Source organism: Aricia agestis, chromosome 7 (assembly GCF_905147365.1).
Source record: "Aricia agestis chromosome 7, ilAriAges1.1, whole genome shotgun sequence".
Taxonomy (NCBI): domain Eukaryota; kingdom Metazoa; phylum Arthropoda; class Insecta; order Lepidoptera; family Lycaenidae; genus Aricia; species Aricia agestis.
In genome coordinates this window covers 6376955-6401200 of record NC_056412.1, presented here as the reverse complement: position 1 = coordinate 6401200, position 24246 = coordinate 6376955, and the positions used below count along the sequence as shown (strand labels likewise).

Genomic DNA, 24246 nt, shown 5'->3' with positions numbered 1-24246 from the left:
TTTCAGAAATTTCCTTATCAAGTTCTTTACAGCTACTCACCCACTTCTGCAACTGGAATCCACACCTGGTAAGTATTTCCTTTATTTCTTTATAATATATCTGTATTCCTTGTTGTACTGATTGACAACCTGTCATTAAATTATCTACATAAAAGTACCTTTTTATTATTTCAGATATTTTAGGATTATGTGCTGCTGCGTCGGTTGCTGTCTGCTGCAAAGTCTTCATCGCGAGGTAAGGAGCTGAAGCTGTGCCGAACGTTACCGTTAATAATCGATATTCTTCTATTTCAGATCCTGGATCATCACGCCATATCACTCTCTGGAAATCAGTATCTTCAGAAGAAACTTTAACTTGCCTGTACATCTTTACAGTTTCAGGACAGATACTGATGGGGTGCATTCGCCACCTCATAATGATATGCCGCAATGGCGAATTGCAACGTAGGACCTACCAAGAGATCATCGTTTAGAGATACTCCGTTTAGTCCTTTCATAGAAGTGTCGAAAACAATACGCACTTTGGTCGTCAACCTGTCTACGATACTAATATGGTACGTACGTACGATAATAATATGGTATCAATTATCATACATGGTACTTAGGCACAAAATTATCGTATGTGTACGATTATGTATGTTGATCGTGCCAGCTTTAGTTAGCTGACCTATACAAACCGCCGAGGCTGCGGGCGACCGCCGCCCGCCGGTGCAGCGGGAGCCGCAAATAACCGCGCCCCGCCGCGGGCGAAAAACGCGCCGTGAGTTTTGCTTTCGTTTTTTACATAAAAAACTGGATTCTACGAAGGCTGCGGGCCCGCAACCGCGGCGGGCGCGGGAAAAACCGCGCCGTGAGTTCGCTACCTAACTCGGGCCAGTCACTCAGAACAAACTTAGAGGATGGTAATGGAGATGTAATGTTCCTTAGAACATACGCCTTGACTTGAACACTAAAACTTGGATCTAGGTGTGAGTGAATTGTCACCGAAACAATGTTCTCAGACCCTAAAGCACTGTTCTCACCACCTATTCCTGAAATCATTGACTTCACTGGCGCCCTCTTAAGTCCAAGAAGTTGAACTGCATCTTCAGTTATGAAAGACGCCTGCGATCCCTGATCTAGCAAAACTCTAAGAAGTTGTGTTGACCAATTTCTTGACTGTGCTTCGACAAGAGCCGTAGCCAACAAAACCTGTGATGAAACTGACTCCTTAGAAAAATGCGAGATTACACTTGTGGCGGGTTCATCCGATTGTGATGCCTCAATATTCGAAACCGCTGAATTGACACTTACCTTTGCAACGTTGTTGCAGGCGGTCGAATTTGAGTCAACTTTAGGATGCAGTAACGAATGATGCTTCCGCTTGCAAATGCGACACGAAGCATTATATCTACAGAACTTGGCCGCGTGGTTGGGACCTAAACAATTGAAACATAAGCCACTGTTTTGGATGAACTGTTAACGTGACTCGTAACTCTCTTTTGCAAACTGTTTGCAATTACTTATTTTATGTTGTTCTTTACAAAATTCACAAGAATAATGAATCACATTGACATTATTATCAGGGGTTACAACATGATCTACTTTAGACTTGCTATAACTTGCAATCATATTTGGTTTTGGCTTGACTGACTTTTCATCAAGAAATTCTAGCGCCTTAAATCTAGCCTCCAAAATATCTTTGAACTGCAATAACTTGGGAAGTTCGTCAAGTGTGCTAATTTGAGTTTCCCATAGCTTGCGGGACTCACTGTCTAACTTCGCGCTCATTATATAAATTATCAGAATGTCCCAAGAGGTAACGTCAATTCCAAGATTTTTTAAACCATTTAAACACTCCATTGTAGTGTCTAACAGACACTTAACAGACCTAAAATTATTCTCCGTCACATTACCTTGAGTCATTAAGCGCTTCAACAAACTGTTCGACAGAAATCTTTTATTATTGTATCGGCCTTTTAACAGAGTCCAGCATTCTTCATAATTAGACGAACTGACCGGTATGTGTCGAACAAGTTGTTCAGCTTCACCTATCAACAAACTTTCATTCTTATGAATGAGTGATTCGAACAAATCTTTAAATGTTGGCCATTCTGAATAATGACCAGAAAATTTAGGTATAGAAATTTTTGGTAATTTAACACTATCATTAGAAACAGACTTGGCTTGGACTGATTTTACTGAACTGCTACCTAATATTTCCAGATATTCCTTTAATTCACTTTTATAATCTATGTACATCTCTTCAACGTATTCATAAATTTCATCAGTAAAATATTCATCTTTAGTTTGACTATCTAAAGAAGCCGTTTGAATTATTTCATTATGCGTATTTAAGAATCCGTCCCAAGTTTGCTCAAGTAAATCTAATCGAGTACTGATATACCCATGTGTAATCCTGTATGTTTTTTAATTACAAAGGAGGTTTACAGAGGAGGCCTTATTCGATTCAACAGGTGGTAATATCTTACATTTAGTTTTCGATTTTTTTCGATTGTTATTTCTGATGTACGTTATTTAATAAATCAGTACTTTATGCAGTGAGCCAGTGACATAACCTTTAACTTATCAATGATAAATAGTTTATGGATAAAGTTGTGTAATTGCGGGGCTGAATAAGCTTAAAAATTTGGCATAAAATAATATAAAGTTTAATTTTAAAAAATGAAATATTATGTGCACACTGTTTTGATTTAAGGGGTACCAGGGTTTTTTTTATAAAAGCTTTTGACACCAATTTTGTTGACATCGCGCGCTATAAACTGAAGTCCACGCGGAAGTCGCGGGCAACAGCTAGTAATTGTAATAAAAGGTGAAAATATTTGTATATTTATTTTCCGTATGCACTAGCGGCCGCCGCCGCCCCCGTCGCCGCCGGCTGGAACGAAGGGACCAACCGCACAGCCGGCTCAACAGGCGGCGCGAACAGGCTCGCGCTCCTCTGTGCTGCCAGTCCGGCGCCGTACGCACCAGCCCCAAAGGCTGTAGCACCCCACTGCGCCCCCGCCTTAAGCGCCAGGTCCGTAGCGGTACTCCAGGCTGCTATCGACTTTAGGGCGGTCCCAATCGCATTGGATGCCCCTACCGCGCCATACGTCGCTGCCCCCCTCGCGCCGGTCGCCCATGCTCCCGCCACCCCGGCGGTGGTCGCCCCTGCCGTGTTCGCCGCTACCGCGTCCGAAGCCGCCAGGCAACTCCCATTTGGCACTGTGACGACAACGTACTACCAGAGCTTATTCACATACTATATTTTAATGGCATTTTAGATAAAATATATCGCTCACCGCAGTACGTAGCCGATGCCAGGGAAGATACTAGGGCATGAAAAGTAAAGATTTTAGAGACAAACTTCATTTTTTCTGTGCACTTTGAGCCTGCAGCTCCCGAGGAATGGTGATCGTTAATTAAAAAGATTTGCAATTTATACTGTGTTATATAAGTTATTTAATAAAAATGGTCATGGCTCACGAATTATTAAAAAAAATATGACGTGGATAAGAGGTGGATGAGTCGTGGATAATAATTATTTTTATGATTCGCTTTTAAAAAACATTCCATTTCGCTGTTACAACATAATATATTACTTTACGTACTTCGTGTATGGTTCAGAGAAAAAAATGTTTATTTTAAAAACTGCAATATTAAACTATATGACAACAGTTATACGGTCAATCTGGCATCTGTTCAGTATTCAGCCCATCAATCTGTGATGAGCGAAAAGTACATAATAAAAAAATCTGCCAAGTGCGAGTCGGACTTGCGTACGAAGGGTTCCGTACCGTTATAAAGGAAAAATAGGCCAAAAATTGTGTTTTTGTATGGGAGCCCCCCTTAAATTTTATTTTATTTTAATATTATAATTAAATATTATAGTACACATACAATCAAGGACTTTGTGAAAAATTCAAGTACCTTGCTATTGCCATTATTGATATAGAGCAAAAAAGGCAGAAAAAAATAGGTTTGTTGTATGGGAGCCCCCCTTAAATATTTATTTTATTTTATTTTCAGTATTTGTTGTTATAGCGGCAACAGAAATACACAATCTGTCCAAATTTCAGAAGTCTAGCTTTAGCGGTTCTTGAGTTACAGCCTGGAGACAGACAGACGGACGGACGGACGGACGGACAGACGGACAGAAATTGAAGTCTTAGTAATAGGGTTCCGTTTTCACCCTTTGGGTACGGAACCCTAAAAAATGATCAGTAGCTCTACCATGCGAGTTTAAAGCTATAGTATTTTTCCATACTCGGTACCGACTATACCGTAAATTAGTATGGCAAATCTTACAGCGCCTCTAGCGGTTACTTGCGGAACTAAAATCGCCATACTAAATATTTACGTAGTCGGTATCGAGTATCGATAAATACTATTAATAGCTTTAAACTCATGGTAGAGCCATCAATCCGTAAAAATAGAGTTTAGACGTTCAGTTTCGCGAAATTGATGGACTGAACTGATGAGAAACTGAACGTGTAACCTACGTCTAAAGACTTTCAAAAATCTTAAATCAACTCAATTAGGTACGTCAGTCTTGTGTTGTGAGTTGTGTTTGCTTGCGCCAAACGATAAGGTGACGTCAGGCATATAAAATGTTAAAACTGTTTGTTGTGTACAAACTGTAGAAAGCCATTCCTCTTTAAACAAAAATACGTTTTATCTTGCTCAAACATAGTGATGTTACCTTAATTGTTCATTAAATTAAAAATTTATTATTGCGCAGCATTATTTTATTAACCGACTACAAAAAAAAGAGAATATCAATTCGACCCGTATATCCGTACCCGTAGGTAATATTCACAGAACTGACCAAACTGCCTTTCAAAAGTGTAATGTGTATGTATAATATTACCTATGTAAATACTATTTATGTTTTTATATTTGTGTCCTCATATCTCCGGAACTACAAATCCGATTTAAGCAATTATTTATTTATTTTGTACTGGGTATTGTTTAACTTAGGGAATACTGAATGTTTCGTCATCATTAAATCACCAAAAATGTTGTCAAGCAAAATTATTAAGCTGAAGAAACCTGACTTGCAAAATGAAACAGTCTCTTAAATTTTTCCCTCTGTATTTTTACCCGTTTATGTTTTAGCCCCTTTATCTTTTGGCTGTTTTAAAGAGCGAGACAAAGAAACATTGTACATGTCCAAGCCTGAGCTACATTGTGTTTACAAAACACCCTATTGTAATTTGTAAATGTAGCGAAATGGCGAATAAGGATGTGAGATAATTTGTTCAGAATTTTCTGTCACAACTTATACATACTATGTACAATTGTCTTTGTAATGAAGCGGCCGAGTCACATTATTATATTCTATACAGGATGTAGAGTTTTTCAACCTGGGGTTTCGCGAAGCTTCTGTAGGGTTGTCGCCAGAGGTCGAGGCAACTATTAATTTATTATAACGCCTCCGTGGTCTAGTGGTTAGAGCGTCGCTCTCGACTCCGGAGGTCGTGGGTTCGAATCCCGTGTTGGAAACATTTTATTTCCAAGTTCGGTTAGGACAATGCAGGCTGATCACCTGACTGTCTGACAAGTAAGATGATCCATGCGTCGGATGGGCATGTAAAAAGTCGGTCCTGCGCCTGATCTCTCGCCAGTCGTGTCGGTCTTCCGTCCCACTGGGTTATGCGAGTAAAAGGAATAGAGCTCTTGTGTACTGCGCACACACTTGGGCACTATAAAATTACTCCTGCGTACCTGGCCTGGTTTCAATGAAACCGGCCACCGTCACCGAAACCGGTGTGGGGAGTAATTTATTAAAAAACAATAGAGATTAAAAATACTGATATAATATTAAAAGTACTAATTTTTACAAAAGGAAAAATTTAACGAGTATTCATAAACGTACCTACAAAAAAACAAGGCATAATATTATTATAATGAAGATGTAGAGCTAGGCCAAATTAAGTATCTTATCATTATCTATATATATATGTATATATATATATATATATATATATATATATATATATATATATATATATATATATATATATATATATATATATATATATATATATATATATATATATATATATATATATATATATATATATATATATATATATATATATATATATATATATATATATATATATATATATATATATATATATATATATATATATATATATATATATATATATATATATATATATATATATATATATATATATATATATATATATATATATATATATATATATATATATATATATATATATATATATATATATATATATATATATATATATATATATTGTTAGCGGCAACACCAGAAGCTGATTCACCTAGCCACCCCCCTACCTCTCAGAGTGTATAAAAACTGCCTCGCCACGTGACTCGTTCTCTTTTTCCCTTGAGAATTCGTGCGAGATAGACGTTCCATTGCTTGTGTCCGTTATTTTGTAATTAATTATTAGTTTTGTTATTTTCTTTTGTTTAATTTTGTAATTAATTAGTTTGTTAGCAATTTAGTGATTTAGTTTTGTTATTTAATTTTTATTTAAAGTGTTAAATTAGATTTATAGAATTGGTGTTGATTTTTTTTATATTAATTAAGGTTTCCCTACCTAAAATCAGAAGTGGGATAAAGAAAACACTCCCACAATTATTATTTTCCAACAAGGTTGCTAATTTAGAATAGTCATGGGTAGATCGAATCGTTCACGGTCAAAAACACGGGGGAAGCGCGTTGCACGCTCGCGTAGTAGAATCTCGCACGGCAGGCTGTCTCGTAGCACGTCTCGGGGACGCACAAAGGAGCGGCGGCGATCTCGCCGTGACCGTTCGGGCTCGGAACGATGGAGCCGTGATCGCTCGCGTGAACAGCACGAGCGGTGTCGTCGTCGGCGTTCACGATCGAGGTGTTCTGGCCGGGAGCGTTCGAGTCCAGGTCGATCATACTTGGAACCGAGGGACGAGACGCTGCATCGAGACTACGCACAATCGCTCGAGGCGATAGCCTCGCGGTTGAATGCATTGGAAGGTAAATCGGGGTGGTCGAATACGCCCGGCGCTGCTAACGGAGACTCCATGGGCTGCTCTACGGAAAGAATTGTGGACGCAATTCAATCATTAAGGTCGGTACATACACAAAACTATTACGTCTCTAACTTTGATCCCGATGTAAACGATAGGGCACAGCTTGTAAATAAGTGGTCAGATAATGAGTGCCTGTCGCGGGTAGGTAACTGTTTAAAGGGGAACGCGAAACAATGGTTTAGTGAGTGGGTTACCAACGATCGTTCGTGGAGTACCTTTAAAAATGATTTTAGATCGTTATGTGTGAAAAAGATAGATGTGGTTAATATTCTTTTCGAAGTTATGAATACGGATTCAGAAAAATATTCCACTTATGCGGAGTACGCGCGTAGATCGTTATTACGATTACGAATTGTTAAGGGGTTGTCCGAGGAACTTATGATCGCAATCGTAATTCGTGGCATTAGAGACCCACATATCAAGGCGTGTGCCACTAATGCGAAACTCACTATCGACAATATGGTCGACTTTTTGTCGACGTTTACTAAGCCTACTTCTAAATCTTTACCTATGTCTTCATTTTCTCAACAATCTCGACACAAGTCGACTTTTAAACGTATATTGAAGTGTTTTATTTGCGGCGACACTCAACACAAACAGGTTAATTGTCCAAAGAAACCTAAACAAAAAACTAACTCTCAAATACTCGCATTACCTAGTTCGAGTGATAATAGTTCTAAGTCCAATTTGTCGTGCGCTTATTGCAAGAAGGGTGGGCACGATATTACTTCGTGTTTTGCTAAACAACGTTCGGATGCACAACGTAATAAAAACAAAGTTAATTTTTGTTCTACCCCCGACTTTAGTAAAAATAATGACGTTATGGTTGGTATCATTCAGGGGATTCCGGTTGATATACTTATTGACAGTGGTGCATTAGATGTGTCATTAATATCCTCGGATGTTGTAAATCATTTTTCGTGTTGTAAGAAACCTATTAACAGTCAGTTAAAGGGTATTAGTGACACAACTATTTTTGTTGAATTTTACGTGACACTGACAATCGAGTTCCCGGAAATAACTTTGGAAGTTGATTTGCTAATTGTGCCTAGAGAGTGTATGAATGCGCCTATAATTATCGGTACAGATGTACTGAATAGAGACGGGGTCACGTACGTCCGTACACGAAGTTTGCAACGTTTGACTCGCGGGCTTTCAGTTAATCGTGTGTGCAATGTTCAAGCGAATATCGAGTGTAATGAAATTAAAACAACATTAGTGGGCGATGATTTGAAAGTTTTATTGTCTATTCTTGATAAGTTTTCTAAGTTTATGATTTCGGGTACCGCCATGACTACCGTTACCACCGGTAAAATGCAAATTCGCTTGAATAATGACACTCCGATATACTATCGACCTTACAAAATGTCTTTTAACGAAAAACTAAAGGTGCGGGATATCATTAAAGACCTTCTGTCCAAAAATATTATTCGTGAGTCGGAGTCGCCTTATTCTAGCCCGGTCTTGTTAGTCAAAAAGAAGGATGGCTCAGATAGGATGTGCGTGGATTTTCGTGCACTAAATAAGATAACCGTAAAAGATCGATACCCACTTCCTTTAATAGATGACCACCTTGACAGACTAGGGAAAGCGAAATTGTTCACAACTTTGGATATGGCTACCGGCTTCCACCAAATCATGTTACAGGACGATTCTATTCCCCTTACTGGTTTTGTTACGCCCGAAGGGCATTACGAATATATTAAAATGCCATACGGTCTCGCGAATGCTCCCATAGTTTATCAGCGAATTATATCAAAAACGTTGCGTGAGTTTATCGAATCTGGCTTAGTTTTGGTATATATTGATGACTGTTTAATACTGCATTCCTCAATTGAGGAAGGTTTGCAAACACTCGATCGTGTGTTGACAACGTTAACAAATTCAGGTTTTTCGATAAACTTACGCAAATGTTCCTTCCTATGTACCAAGATAGAATACTTGGGTAGGATAATATCGGACGGATGCATACGACCGGCTGAAGCTAAAGTTCAGGCTCTGATAAATTCAAGTGTACCTCAAAACGTGCGGCAAGTGAGACAGTTTCTGGGCCTGGCGGGCTATTTCAGGAAATACATATCTGGTTACTCATTAAAAACGTCTTGTATAGCACGGTTAACAAAGAAAGGCGTCGATTTTGTATGGGGTGAGGAACAGGAAATGGCTCGCCAGGAACTCATTAAGTGTCTTACCAGTAAGCCGGTACTTTGTATTTTTGATCCTGAACTACCCACGCAGGTTCATACAGATGCGAGTAGCGCGGGCTACGGTGCGGTCCTACTCCAGATTCATAGGGATGGTAGTAAACGGGTAGTGGCGTATTACAGCCAGGCCACTAAGGGGGCCGAGTCTAAATACCATTCCTATGAACTGGAGACTCTTGCGGTGGTAAAAGCCCTTAAACATTTTAGGCATCATCTCATTGGTAGGCATTTTACTGTCGTAACCGATTGTAACGCTCTCAAATCTACTCAGACAAAAAGGGACCTGTTACCACGGGTAGCTAGATGGTGGGTTTACTTGCAGGATTTCGACTTTGATATTCAGTACCGAAAGGGGGTCTTATTGCCGCATGCTGACTATTTTAGTCGAAACCCTGTTGCAACTGTAAACAACATAACCAAACCACGCAATTGGGCACAAATCGCACAATCGGGTGATGAGGAAACGCAACAATTGTTGCGATCCCTAGACGAGGGACAGTTGGACGCCTCGAGATACGTCAAAAAGGGTGATCTTTTGTACTATCGCTATACACCTACGGGCGAAGAGGGGCGCCTCCTCTGTTTTATTCCTAAGGGGTATCGACTTAGTCTGCTTCGTATTTTTCACGACGAACATGCCCATATTGATGTCGAAAAGACTGCCGATCTCATATTACGATATTTTTGGTTTCCTGGTCTAAGGACCTTTATTTCCAAATATGTTAAGCATTGTTTAACCTGCATAGCTCATAAACGTGTGCCACGATCCTCATTACAGCCAATTACTTCATGGGCCAAGCCTAATATTCCATTTGACACTCTACACCTTGACGTTTTGGGACCGTTACCAGAATCACAAGGTTTTAAGCACATATTAGTTGCAGTTGATTCTTTTTCCAAATTTTGTCACTTAATTCCTATTCACCGACAAGATTTAACTGAGCTGAAGCGAGCCATGCAATTAATTATTTCCTTGTTCGGTACTCCCAACACTTTAATTTGTGATAGAGGTAGAATGTTTGAGGCTTCGAGTTTTTTATCTTTTCTTAATGAGTTAGGATGCCGAGTGCATCACATCACTCCTGAGATGCATCAAGCTAATGGCCAGGCCTCCGCACGATTCTCAATATGCTTCGTATCGAGTCAAATCAAAAGAAAAGTGAATGGGCTGAGGAGTTGTGGCGACTGCAATTAATTTTAAATATCACAAAACAAAAGACAACGCAGTATTCTCCCTTAAACTTGTTGATCGGGTCCGAAAATGCATTACCGGTAGTCCGCTCGTTAATACGCGATGTGGCTTTAGAAAATTCTACTGACAATCGTGAGTCATTACGCGAATTACGAAGACAGAGGACGACCGAACGGTTGACACGAAATCAAGCCGAACAAGATCGACGGGTGAACGAAGATCGTGAGCCTCCCCGCATCTATAAATTTAATGATCTCGTATTTGTGATCAAGTACTCCCAGTCACAGGGCAAGTTGGATCCAGGAATGCGTGGACCTTACCGAATTACCCGAGTGCTCGATCATGGGCGCTACGAGCTGAAGCTGGTCAGCGGAGCATACGGCAAGGTTACTTATGCGGCCGCGCAGTACCTGGTGCCCTGGAGAGGAGAGTGGACCCCGGAGACCTGCGCAGCATTCTTTGAGGGTGAGTTTACAAGTCTGTTTGGTACGCTTAATAGTGGAGCCTATGCCAGAACAGCCGTCGGAGGTACGCTTAATAGTGGAGCCTATGCCTTGACGTGAAGTCCGAGCAATATGATTATTGACGGCAGTTCTGACGGGTATGCTTAATAGTGGAGCCTATGCCTGAAAGCTAAATAATGTAGTTGACTATATAATGCGCACTTCGGTACCATTTTTGCTTGTTACTCATTTATAAAAATCGGACCAGTTTTTGATGTTGTTACAACTGTATTAGAGCTATTTTTATGTAATTCCAGGAGAGGAGAATGATGACGTCTCAGCAGATGCCGTAACTGCTCAGTCCGATCCTACTCAAGAACAACCCGGTCCATCATCGAAGCCTGACGAGGACGTCAGACTGTCAGGAGAGGCCGTGTTAGCGGCAACACCAGAAGCTGATTCACCTAGCCACCCCCCTACCTCTCAGAGTGTATAAAAACTGCCTCGCCACGTGACTCGTTCTCTTTTTCCCTTGAGAATTCGTGCGAGATAGACGTGCCATTGCTTGTGTCCGTTATTTTGTAATTAATTATTAGTTTTGTTATTTTCTTTTGTTTAATTTTGTAATTAATTAGTTTGTTAGCAATTTAGTGATTTAGTTTTGTTATTTAATTTTTATTTAAAGTGTTAAATTAGATTTATAGAATTGGTGTTGATTTTTTTTATATTAATTAAGGTTTCCCTACCTAAATATATATAAGTACTACGTTTTAATTATATTCCATGTTTTGTCACCACTCTTTTACCTTGATATTCCCAAGTATACATAAGTATTAGATATTATAATATGTATACTTATTTACTGTGGAGTTATCTTATGACATAGGAAGGTTTATGAATTTAACATCTTAGGTAGTACGACTGAGATCAATGTAACGAGTGCTATCAAATATTAAAATGAAGTTTTTGGGGATTGCGTTTATATTTTTGGCAAGTATTATATATTATTTATTCATGTTTAAGAAGTACATACATGCACAACCTTTATTTTAGTACTTTCTCCTTGGTCCGATATTTGTTATTTTGTAGAAAATTGTATTAAATAAGTAAGCAGCAATATAGGTCTATAGCTAGTAGATATTTAGCATTTCGAATAATTTATTTTTGCTACATGAAAAAACTGTAAACCACTAATTCAGAAATCATCAAAATTAGCTTTGTTATAGGTCTACCAAAATCTCATGGATGGGAGATTTTCAACAAATATCCTTAAACATTCACATCATAGCATCACACACAGAATCAGCCACTATAAGGAAAAAAAGTATCAAACGTTTTGCTCCAATTTACCCAGTATTGGTAGCGTCAATTTCTTTTTTCCATTTTTTGCCATCAGATTCTGGTAGACCTAATTTGGACCTAATACGTAGTTATATCCTCTTTGATTAGCTTATTTTATAATTTTCAGGTCATACACCAAGGCGCTTGTGACGCAGTTTGCACGGAACCCGGAAGGTTTCCAAGCAACACCCGCGATGACTGCCGCGGCTACATGATGTGTCTGAAGGGAGCCACCAGCATCACCCACTACAACCTCGTCTGCCCAGAAAATACCATCTACAGCCACATCGATAACCAATGCACCAACGTCACCTCCTACCAATGCTACACCAACTACACCTGCTCGGGAGTAGGCAACATTGTCAACGATTTAGACGAAAACTGCTTCACCTACATCAGCTGTGTTCAAGATTTAAGCAAAATTGTGTCAGCCAGACTTGTGAGATGCCCTGGACATATGGTTTTTAGTGCAACAGAGAGTGTTTGTGTAAATTCTATTTCTTACAACTGCAGTCGTGAAACACCAAAAGTGTTTGAAGTGTCTGTGCATGATACGGATGTCCAAGTTACAGGGGTTCCAAGTGGATCCCACAGTATAAGGTTTTCACTGTTTACTATAGTGATGTTATTATTCGCCCCTCAATTTAGACAATAAAAGTTATAAAATTAATGTATTTATTTTTATTTCCCACTTCCCAGTAATCTTTGGATTATAGATCAGAGATTACTGTAGCTTCTCAAAGTAAAGACTTAAATGTAAGACTTACTTAATGGAGTAGTGGATATTATTTTTCACCCTCTCCCAAGTCCCATGTCAAAATAATATTATATTATTTTAAAGAAACCTTTAAAATATGAGATGTACTACTAAATATGAGGTGAGCTGTGAAATAAGACGTGGGAGAGCCATGCTACGGCACGAATGGGCCGGCTCGACCGGAGAAATACCACGTTCTCACAGAAGACCGGCGTGAAACAGCGCTTGCGCTGTGTTTCGCCGAGTGAGTGAGTTTACCGGAGGCCTAATCCCCTCCCCTATTCTCTTCCCTTCCCATCTCTACCCTCACCTATTCCCTTTCCGTCCCTTCCCATCCCTACCCTCCCCTATTACCCTATTCCCTCTTAAAAGGCCGGCAACGCACCTGCATTTTAAATGACCACGGCCGAAACGTCGAGAAAAAGTATGTACTCGTAGTAGCATTACTACTTAAATAAGTCGCGTTAAGTCCCGATTAAAAAGTTTAATTATAACGCACCTGCAGCTCTTCTGATGCTGCGAGTGTCCATGGGCGACGGAAGTTTCGCTTTGAAAACGTTTCGTTCCGTTGTCGGCGGGATTCGAACCCGCGACCCCCGGCATGCTGCCAACGAGCTTACCCGCTGAGCCACAGAGGTCGTCAAACCTAGGTAGTAGCTAGCTTCAAGCTAGTGACTAGTCATAGACTACATCTACTCGTGGCTGTAGGAGAGCAGCTTACTAGTACCTAGCTACTATAGCTACTAGCACATACTACTTCGGGATACTACGTATGCTACTAGTAAGCAAATAGCTCTTTTTTTATGAAATAAGGGGGCAAACGAGCAAACGGGTCACCTGATGGAAAGCAACTTCCGTCGCCCATGAACACTCGCAGCATCAGAAGAGCTGCAGGTGCGTTGCCGGCCTTTTAAGAGGGAATAGGTTAATAGGTAAGGGGAGGGTAGGGATGGGAAGGGAAGGGAATAGCGGAGGGTAGGGAAGGGAATAGGGTAGGGGATTGGGCTTCCGGTAAACTCACTCACTCGGCGAAACACAGCGCAAGCGCTGTTTCACGCCGGTTTTCTGTGAGGACGTGGTATTTCTCCGGTCGAGCCGGGCCATTCGTGCCGAAGCATGGCTCTCCCACGTCAAAGTTATTGCAGCTGCGGAACCCTTCATGGGCGAGTCCAACTCGGTTTTGTCATTCGGTAAAGCTAGGCTTGTACAACCGCTTTATTGGCAATGTTCCTAATTTAATATTTGATAAAAAGAAGTAACTGAAATTCGATTTGACATTTATTGAGTGACAGCTGACGTTGTCATTGTTACTATTTTGAAAATAGGTTATATTTCTTAGGATTTGTGTCTTACATTTTTCTAGTTATTAACGAAATATACAGATAATAATTCTAAGTTATAAATGTATTCAAACATTATATTGCACCGGTAAGTTATAATATTGTTCAATTTGTCACTAGAGTAATATTTTGTGTTAATCTAACCTTTATTTTAGGCAATAGTCGAAGCTAGCTTGTTTGTGCCGTTCACTGTCCACTATAGAGGGACAAAAATTACCCCAAGTTGGTAAGTCCTCTGATGGTATAACACCGCCGCCTCGTATACCACGGGGGCCGACGGACATACTCCAAGCTTTAGCCTCCACAGTCGGCACAGACCCCACCGCTGCTCATTATAAGTAAGTAGGCTACTTTCTTGTTATTGATTATATTAATAAAATACATGGTAGAGCATAATAGTAATAAGTTATCTAGGATAATTTCAAAGTGTTTACTTGGAAGCTAATGGCTTCCAAGTAAACACTTTGAAATTAATATTAGTAAAAAATTAATAATAGTAAAAAAAGAGTTTGATTAACCATTATATTTTTGAAGTTATTCAAACTCCTACCTAAGAAATTTTACAATATTATTCTAATTGCTGAATTAAATGCTTCAAATACATGCCTGTTTTATCATTTCAGATATCATGATGACCCATATCTTATCCCACTGTCTAACTTCCGGAAACGCTCATATGCTTTGTCAGCCGAAGCCGGTCGTAAGGCAGCAGCATGGGTAAGAGATGAACACGCAGAACTGTTCACTACAAGAGAATGGGACCCGCCAATGAAAATGAAAACAGAATACTACAATGCAGATCCTCAAATAGACATGTATGCTCCTAGACCCATATACAATGATGAAAGTAAAGTAAGTACATACTCATTTTATACAAATTCATATCTGTCTGTAGTGTGTCTGTAGTGTTACACTACACCACATGTTAATAACTTGTGGACTGTATTCGACGTACAGATGTAAAAATATATATAATAATAGAAGATAATATAAAAAGGGTTATTACGTTGAATAAAAGAAACTTGCATCCCAGCCGAGGTGGTTTCATTGAAGGAAGTGTCAACTGTCAAGTTGAAGCACAGATAACTAAGTCGAAGGAAGTCCAGTGTTGCCAGCCCTTCTGTGTTGCTACGTCTTGACAGATGCTGGATTGCTTGTGTGTTTTGCCCGTTAAAAAGGGAATAACCGTGTATGGTTATTCTAATCGCGGAATCGCGTACACCATAAGTTCCCAAACTTATTTTGTCTATCCACTTTAAGAACAAATTATATTTTAGCGCCCCCATTGTTTTAATTTAAAATACATCCTGATGAAATAAATCACCCCCAAGCCTTTACACAACGCCCATATTTTTTTCCGGGACCCACACCAATCCCTTCAGACCTTCAGCACCCACAAGGGGGTGTTATTGCCCAATTTTGGAAACGCTGCACTACAGAAATGTACACTACTAATGTACATATAGCCCTATGTTATGTCCAATGTCAATATTTAAGGTTTTGCTGGAAGAAATCTCTCAAAGTGTATGGCACATTTATGTGAAACTTGTAAATGTGTATTTGCTTATTTTGTGTATAAAGAATAAAGAAATTCAAATAATAAAACAAACTTTATTGTATTAAATAAAGTGATTTTAACAGGTAACAGAAGAGGACTTGAAATATACAATAAATAATGCTCTACTAGAAGATGCTATAAAAGTGTTTCACCTACTTGGTGGAGTTGAGGGTGTGAATGATGAACTAAAACTCTCTTCTTCAGTTTCTGTGTTTCTATAATGAAAAAGAACCAGTATCTATGGAATGGATTGAGGAGAGATGGTTCTCGGCTGCCACAAAAGAAAGACAGGCTGCCACTTGGAAGTATGAATTATGTACTTTGTAGATATAACCTTAAACTATCTATTAGAAACAGTGGGTAAACTTTATTCAGAGCATTATGATTAATAACTTGCAATTTTCGTATGTCTGTTTGTTTGCTATTGTTGTATTGTAATTTGTAGTAAAGAAATTATTACATTACAATAATATAGGCTATTTTTTGACCGACTTCCAAATAGGAGGAGGTAATACGTTCGGCTGTATGTATTTTTTTTCGTATGTTCAACGATTACTCAGCCGTTTGTGGTCCGATTTTCAAAATTCTTTTTGTGTTGTATAGGGTTTAACTTGAATTTGGTACCATGTTCACGAAAGTGGTGATCTGATGATGGGATCCTTGAGGAATTGAGGGGATTCCTTGAAATTTGTATGGAAACATATAGTGATTTTGATTTTTTCTGAAGCATTCGAGGTAAACGTTACCAAAAAGTAATACTTCGCACCAGGTTATACCCTGGATCCGAAGGTACCGAACAGAACTTTTGAATGCTTATAGGTAAAGGTTCGAAGATTTCGGCGTTGTTTAAACAGCTGAAAGCATAAGCCAACACATCAATTTGATTGATCATCATCATCACAACCATAATTATGCCATGCATCATCACATTATGACACAATTATTAGTACTTTTCATGATATTTTGCATCAAAGCAGATGTTTTTGATGATGATTTCGCTGTTTGTGGACCGATTTTCAAAATTCTTATGTTATTGTATAGGATATAATCTTAATTTTGTATAAAAATTACGAAAGTGGTGAGCTGATGATGGGATCTATGAGCAATCGAGGGAAATCCTTGAAATTTATCATAACACTCATATTGGTTAAAATGTTGTTTCTAGTAAGTTAAACATATGTTACGAATAAGAGAAATTTCATACGAAGGTGTCTCTTGGTTCAAAGGCACTGAACAGAACTCCTGGACCTTTAAAGATAAAAGTTTGGAAATTGCAGCATCGCTTAGATAACTGCAAGCATTTACCACAATTTCGCTTACAGAAACATAATGTGAATAGTTAACATTCGTATTGGACATTGGTTATTTACTCATAAAGCCTTATTTTGTAGAAAACTAAAAAGAGTGAAATTATTATTTTTAACAAAAAAATTACTTAAAACCGACTTCCAAGGTAATCGTGAGTTCAGTAATGTCAGAAATCAGAATGTCTGAAACTTTTGGGACTGGTACCGACTTCAAAGTAATGAAGACTGTAGTATGTACAGAAATAGTTGAGATTTAGACGAATTCTGAAAAAGCCACTATTAAAGAGTAAGAGTTATTTAATACTTTTTAGTTCATATTATTGTTTTTACCTTGGAAGTCGGTTTTAATTTTTTTGTTAAAAATAATAATAATACCAATGAAAGTTTCTGTTTGGCAATATTTTATTTTGAAAAACAAATATAATTTCAGATTAGGTGGATTAGCAGACAAAATATTTGAAGCAATGGATCCAAAAACACCTGAAACTTATTGTGCTATTATACAAGGAATGGCAAAATATTATCAGGTAACTTAATAATATCTGATTGTAATAAACTGCTTGCCCGAACTGGTAGCCCTTTTAGGGCCAACCCACACGTACCATAACCACACCACAACGGACAACCACAACCACACCACATAGCCATTGTAAATGAATAAAACTGTTCACACATACCACATTTTGCAGTCGTTGTCGACTGCGTGTGTGATACCAACCACATCGCAACCACGGCCGACCACATCGCAAACACAATATTGCGTCGATGCAACGACAGTGCGCGCACGCCGCCCACGCTCACGCAATGATAGCAATAATAAAGTTTCCTCTTCGAATTTCAAGGATTTAGTCAACACGTGTTTCCGCTATTAAAGCCGGAGTCGAACTATGTCTCCATACGACGTAATCACATCGCAACAACTGGCGTCAACGCAACCACGTCGATATTTTGTCGGTACCACAACGCAACTACAAAAACGGGCAATCTACAGGTTGGAACAAAACTTAGTGATAATACTTTAGTGTTATTATTATGTGTCAACACTACCACAGTTTCCTTTTCCTCTGCAGAAAATTTATTTCATGAGATCGATCGGGGGGGATCCGGGTATCTTTTCCTCAAAAGATCATCTACAAGATTGGTCTGAAGTATTTTTTTGTGAAATGTATTAAACAAAGCTAAAAAACAAAAAGAAAATTTTCAGAAAAAAACTCACTTTCTTGCTTGTAACTTTTTAAATTTTTAATTTAGTGTAAAAAAATTATATGAACATATTTGTAGGCTAAATAATTTGCAACAAATTATAACAAATTATGTTTTCACAAATTTTTTGTAAGACGTAAGTATGGTTTCCAAAATATCGCGAAAATATTGTTGTTTCAAGGTGGCGCCCGGGGGACAAATTAAATGGCGACCCCACAAACTTGAGGTTAAGCTTCTATTCCCCCTACATGTCCCAAAAATAAAATTGCGTCCTCTAATAAATGCAAATAGCTCATGTTACATTTCAATGGACTAATAGGTAAATACAAAGTGTAAAAGATTAACTCATGTTAGCCACTATATAATTCATAGTATTTTAAAAAGATAAAACCGACTTCAAAATTGTACGTAACTGAGAATTAAAATTCCGTATCTCAAAAACTACTGCACCGATTTTGATCAAACTTGCACTATTCCCTAAGTTGAACAATACCTAGCAAGAAGTACCAACAAAAAAGAATAACTTAAATCGGAGTTTTAGTTCCAGAGATATGCGAACACTGCAAATATAAAAACACTAGCTGTTGCCCGCGACTTCGTCCGCGTGGACTTCAGTTTATAGCGCGCGATGTCAACAAAATTGGTGTCAAAAGCTTTTATAAAAAAACCCTGGTACCCCTTAAATCAATACAGCTGTGCAGTGTGCAAACAATAAGTACTTCATTTTTGTATGTTAAACTTTATATATTATGCCAAATTTTAAAGCTTATCTAGCCCCCCAATTACACAACTTTACCCATAAACTATTTATCATTGATAGGTTTAGCCCCAATTTCACCAACGTCTGTTAGTGTTAACAGCTTGTTAAAATATCCTGTCTTCTCTTTCATTCATATCAAAAACGAAACAGCTAACGTGATACTAATTCGAGCATTAACTTTAACAGTCGTTGGTGAAATTTGGTCTTAAGGTTACGTCACTGCCTGCACAGATAAAGTACTGAGTTATTTAATACCGTAGAATAGATATAACAATCGAAAAAAATCGAGACTTAAATGTAAGATGATACCACCTCTTATAGAAAGACTTTTGAGCAAGCGTCAGCGCGATGTAGAAGACGCACGGCGCCATCTATTATGAATTTTTTGAACAAATTTACGACCCTTACAACCCTTTTTTCCAGTAAAAAAGTAGCCTATGTCCTTCCTCAGGCTTTAGACTATCAGTACTTATACAAAATTTCATTACAATCGGTTCGGTAGTTTTGGCGTTTGGCGTGAAAGCGAGACTGACAGACAGACAGACAGACAGAGATACTTTCGCATTCATAATATTAGTACAGATTATGTGCACACTGCACAGCTGTTTTTGGGTATTTTGATTAATTAAGGGCCGCGCCATTCCGGTGTAGCGCGCTGCGCGGCCCTAAGAGGGGTACCACTTACCAGGGTTTTAAAAAGTTTTTAAATTTGACACAAATTTTTTTGACACCGCGCGCTATAAACTAAAGTCCACGCGGACGAAGTCGCGGGCAACAGCTAGTTATGAATAAAAACAATATTATATATTAAAGTAGGTATGATTAGTTCTGTTATAATAATGAAGTAAAAAATAAAGCGCCATCTGTTTTCATATATTAGAATTAAAATGTAAAAATATTTTCTGGATGGAATATAGGCCAACACAACACACTCGAACTCCTTAGAAATGCAGTAGGAGTTCTATAAGATAAGATAGATTGATTATTATTATAGCAAGTGATAATATTATTAAACATAATATTCTAACGTATTAAAAACTATAAACAAAAACATAATAACTAATAAGTATGATTAGTTCTATGTTACAACGAAGTAAAAAAAAAGCGCCATCTGTTGAATCGTATTAGAACTAAAATGTTCATTGCATCGCGTCGATATATTTCTGGATTTTTTATAATATTATACATAAAATATATTTAAGATTTTTGAAATATTATTTTAATACACATCCAAGACCCAGGAACATTGAAAACTTTTTGTTCCGCCTGCGGGACTCGAACCCAGGACCCCCGGGATGAGCGCTGGCCACGCGCAATGCGAAGTAATTTTCATCGATATTTTCATGGAAATAAGATATTTTCCCACATCAAAATGTAGCCTATGTCCTTTCTCAGACTCTAGAATAACTGTGTACAAAATTTCATTGCAATCGGTTCAGTAGTTTTGGCGTGAAAGCGAGACAGACAGACAGACAGACAGACAGACAGAGATACTTTCGCATTTATAATATTAGTATAGATACTGTATACATACATACATACACTTTTGAAATTTGGCACATTTGCTCAGGTGGTGATATAGATTAACATATTTTTATACAAAAACTGGGCAGTTCTGGGAATATTATCTACATACGCGGCGAATTTATAACCTCCTTTTGTTGAAGTCGGTTAAAAATAACAATTATTGGTTTCAATTCAGCAGCAACATATTCTAATGCTAAGATAAATAATCATCAGTATATTAGAATATTATATAATCGTAGCAGCTAATTAAATAGGATCTTAAATAAAGAGGTAAGATAATAAATACATCTACGACTCTCTCAGTTCACCATCATAATATTTTATCGTGCTTTCCACTTTTAATTACCAATGTTAGGTGCAAGTGTAAGAAGTGGTACACATTCGCGTCGTGGGATTGAAAACGGATGTAGTGGGGCAAGTGTACTCGTACTGGACGTAAGTACCGTCAGACTGGAGGACGCAGAAGTAGTAGGTCTGGCAGGTGGTGTCGGCGGAGTTCGCGAACCTTCCAGCAGCAGAACAAGCAAAAGTGGCCGTCGTGGTGCAGTTGTAATCGGACTCACACAGAGTAGTGTTCGGGTTGAAATACGTATTGTTGGGGCAAGTGAACGTGGTTTCCGTGTATGTGCCGTTGATGTCGACGCACTCGATATAGCTCGAGCAGTCGGTGGAATTGGAGTCAGCAAAGTAGCCTTCCGCCGTACAAATCGAGGTACTCGTCGTATTCGTAGTGGTGGTGGGGCAAGTGTAGTCGGTGGTGCACATGGCGGTGTTGGGGTTGAACAGGGAGGTGGTGGGGCAGACGTAGTCGTAGGAGAGGTAAGTGGAGCCGCTGAGGACGCAGAGTGTGTAGTTCTGGCAGGTTGTGTCGTCGGGTTCGGCGAAACGGCCGGCGCCAGTCGCGGTGCAGTTCACAGCACCCCGCGCCTGCCACGCCAAGCACATTACCTGAAATTGTATGAATTCGCTATTAATACATACTTGCCCCTAATCTATACATCCAAAATATAAAGCTGAAAAGTATGTAATGTGCTTATCTTACCACTTACGAACCACAGGAACGATTTGTTTATTATTTGGCACAGATAGTTAGAGTTTAGACTATGTGGAACGACATAGGTAATAAGTGATAACTGATAGGGTACTTTTTTGTAGGAAAAGGTGGCGGTTGGAACCGCGAGGAACGACTAATCTATAGTCATTTTAGAAAGAGAAAAGTTTTCGTGTCCGATTTCAGGATTTAAATTAATAAGAGATAGATTTCCATAGAAACTAACTTAACTTTGTCAAACCTGATACTGAATCTGGGGACACGGTAGTGCCCCCGCCAAGACGAGCCAAGCGAAGCGCACTACATACCTTTTCTCGAAGTGTTTCGTCTTTTTTTGAACCCGTTGGTTTCCGATGTACCAGATAGTTCAAATTCTTAGGATATTATGTCAATATGCATGGTTTCGTTGCTTACTTCAGATCAGAAACTAAAATCACCTCCATGACGAAAGCGAAACCGCGAAGCCAGTCATTTACTGTACAGTGTACATCAGTAGGAATTTGTTGAAGTTAGGGTCGGTAAAGTTAGGCCGTGTAAATTCAGAAGCTTGGCTCTACATAAGATATCTTTTTCATAGGGTTAACCTCATGTGGTCGTCTTGGCAACATGAAAATATGTTTTTGGTGGGATACAATTATTATAAAACCCTTTAATTTGGTAATTAGTAAAAGCACCCCTTTGCGCTAATAATAATAGCAATGTTAAAAAGGAAAGTTATCTTTTTGTTATTCTTACATTAATTATTTTTATAAATCGTCTCTTTTAGTACCTATCGCATAATATGCTAAAATTACTTTATAAATATAAACTAAACAAGCTAATAATAACATACATTTCAGCTTTCTACGTGTTGATACATCGTTTTTTGCTAGTCAAATAAGATTTTATATAGTTATTAACATAAAGTAGAGTGTCTTACTGATAACATGATTAATTTCTTTTATAGCGAGCTCCAAAATTTTAACTATCATTGACAATTAAAAATTTAAAAATATCAATATAATAATTTCAATAATGTACTTACAAGAAGTATAAACAAGATGTGCTTCCCCTCCATATTAACTTCTCCATAAAATTATGAAAACGATGGTGGTTTTATACTTGATAATGTTTATTTCCCGTAATAGGACAATGATAATCCTATTATTAGCGATTGCTACAATTTGCTACAGCTGGCCTGCATTGTTAGATGACATCATCTTAAAAAACACATCTATTTCCTTATTAGACACAAAATAGCTTCTTTCTACCACTCCATCCTCAAAAGACACTCTCTACTTTAGATTTCTGGAAGAATAGGCATGATGACTATTTTTTTTTCTTATCGGTAATTGAAAGATACTTAAAAAATATAAACATCGCTGAAAGAATGACTCTGATAGCTTAAAAATTCACCAAGATATGACAATTCAAATATTTCATAAAAAAGACCTGCCCGAAACGCTCCATACAAAGTGCTACGAAAGTATGACGTCAGTCTTTCGTAGTTTGTACGCATCGGGAGACAACTTTGTTCGACAGGTATATTAAATATTGCGTTTATGAAAGTGGTTTCATAACAAAAGTTGCTTATAATTGCATAAGTTATCGAATTGTATACAAATATTAAGAAATTTAATTGAATATCCAACTTTGAAGGCGCATAACAAAAGAAATACAAATCCTACCAAGCTGAAATTTTGGGAACACTCATTTTTTACCGTGATTTCTTTATTTTATTAACAAAATTCGCTAATCTTTGACCTTGTCATCATCCTTATTATCCGTTAATAAGCACGTAATGTCAAATTTATAAAAACCACCGAAATCTTTAAGTAGTGAGCTAGCTGATGGGACTATATTAGCAATTAGCAACACTACTGTTGCTGCGGGAATACTGAGGAATCTACATCTCTCTCGATTGTAACTTTTAAACAAAAAACTAAAAAAGCAAAACAAAAATAGACAAGCCACACTAAGAACCTCTGTTTTCGTCAGTGGTCAAGGATTCTAGAACTAAAATGCTTTTTTTGCAAAAAATATTTACTAAAGTTTAAACCATATACAACTTGAATATTAAGTATACATATTAAATCTAATAATAATCTAAGATTCAGAAATAATTATACTCTACAATAAGCATACTTCTCAAAGGTGTAGTTAAAAATAAAAACACTATTTTAGAGACATTTGGATAGTGAACGATGTGATAATACTTTAGGAGTTTAGCGTCAGCATGAGCCCCCTATATAGATTTAACTGTGAAAGTAGCAGCGCTGAAAGAGTAACTTTTTTTTAACTTTTGTATGGGAAAATTCCTGACGCTCGGCCATACAAAACACAAAAAAATTTTTGCTCTTGCAGCGTTTCTACTTTCACAGCGAACTCTATACAAGATATCCATAAAAACACTAAAGTATTATCACCTAGTTTTGTTACACTCTGTATATGTGCAAGTGTCGTTGGTAGTACAGAGACGAGTGAGTGAACTGAAGAGCGTCGCAATAGGGTGGGTGTAGCTGTAGGCG

At 38.1% G+C, this 24246-nt stretch overlaps 4 protein-coding genes across 4 annotated transcripts; 2 read left to right on the top strand and 2 right to left on the bottom strand.

The window, feature by feature from the left end:
* Positions 1-2817: 2817 nt before the first annotated feature.
* Positions 2818-3462, bottom strand: LOC121728554. Its single transcript, XM_042116723.1, has 2 exons — positions 3285-3462; positions 2818-3207 (listed from the first exon to the last, which is right to left on the bottom strand). The coding sequence occupies exons 1-2, from the start codon at positions 3352-3354 to the stop codon at positions 2831-2833; spliced, it is 447 nt and encodes a 148-aa protein (XP_041972657.1). The 5' UTR covers positions 3355-3462; the 3' UTR covers positions 2818-2830.
* Positions 3463-10388: 6926 nt separating this feature from the next.
* On the top strand, positions 10389-11439 carry LOC121729037. The gene is made up of 2 exons (XM_042117425.1): positions 10389-10917; positions 11213-11439. Exons 1-2 carry the CDS (start codon positions 10389-10391, stop codon positions 11389-11391), a joined length of 708 nt encoding a protein of 235 aa, XP_041973359.1. The 3' UTR covers positions 11392-11439.
* Positions 11440-12450: 1011 nt separating this feature from the next.
* On the top strand, positions 12451-16112 carry LOC121729036 (protein PTCD3 homolog, mitochondrial-like). Its single transcript, XM_042117423.1, has 4 exons — positions 12451-12675; positions 14496-14671; positions 14957-15185; positions 15975-16112. The coding sequence occupies exons 1-4, from the start codon at positions 12451-12453 to the stop codon at positions 16110-16112; spliced, it is 768 nt and encodes a 255-aa protein (XP_041973357.1).
* Positions 16113-20985: 4873 nt separating this feature from the next.
* LOC121728552 lies at positions 20986-22780 on the bottom strand. The gene is made up of 2 exons (XM_042116721.1): positions 22764-22780; positions 20986-21636 (listed from the first exon to the last, which is right to left on the bottom strand). The coding sequence occupies exon 2, from the start codon at positions 21631-21633 to the stop codon at positions 21040-21042; it is 594 nt and encodes a 197-aa protein (XP_041972655.1). The 5' UTR covers positions 21634-21636; positions 22764-22780; the 3' UTR covers positions 20986-21039.
* Positions 22781-24246: the final 1466 nt, after the last annotated feature.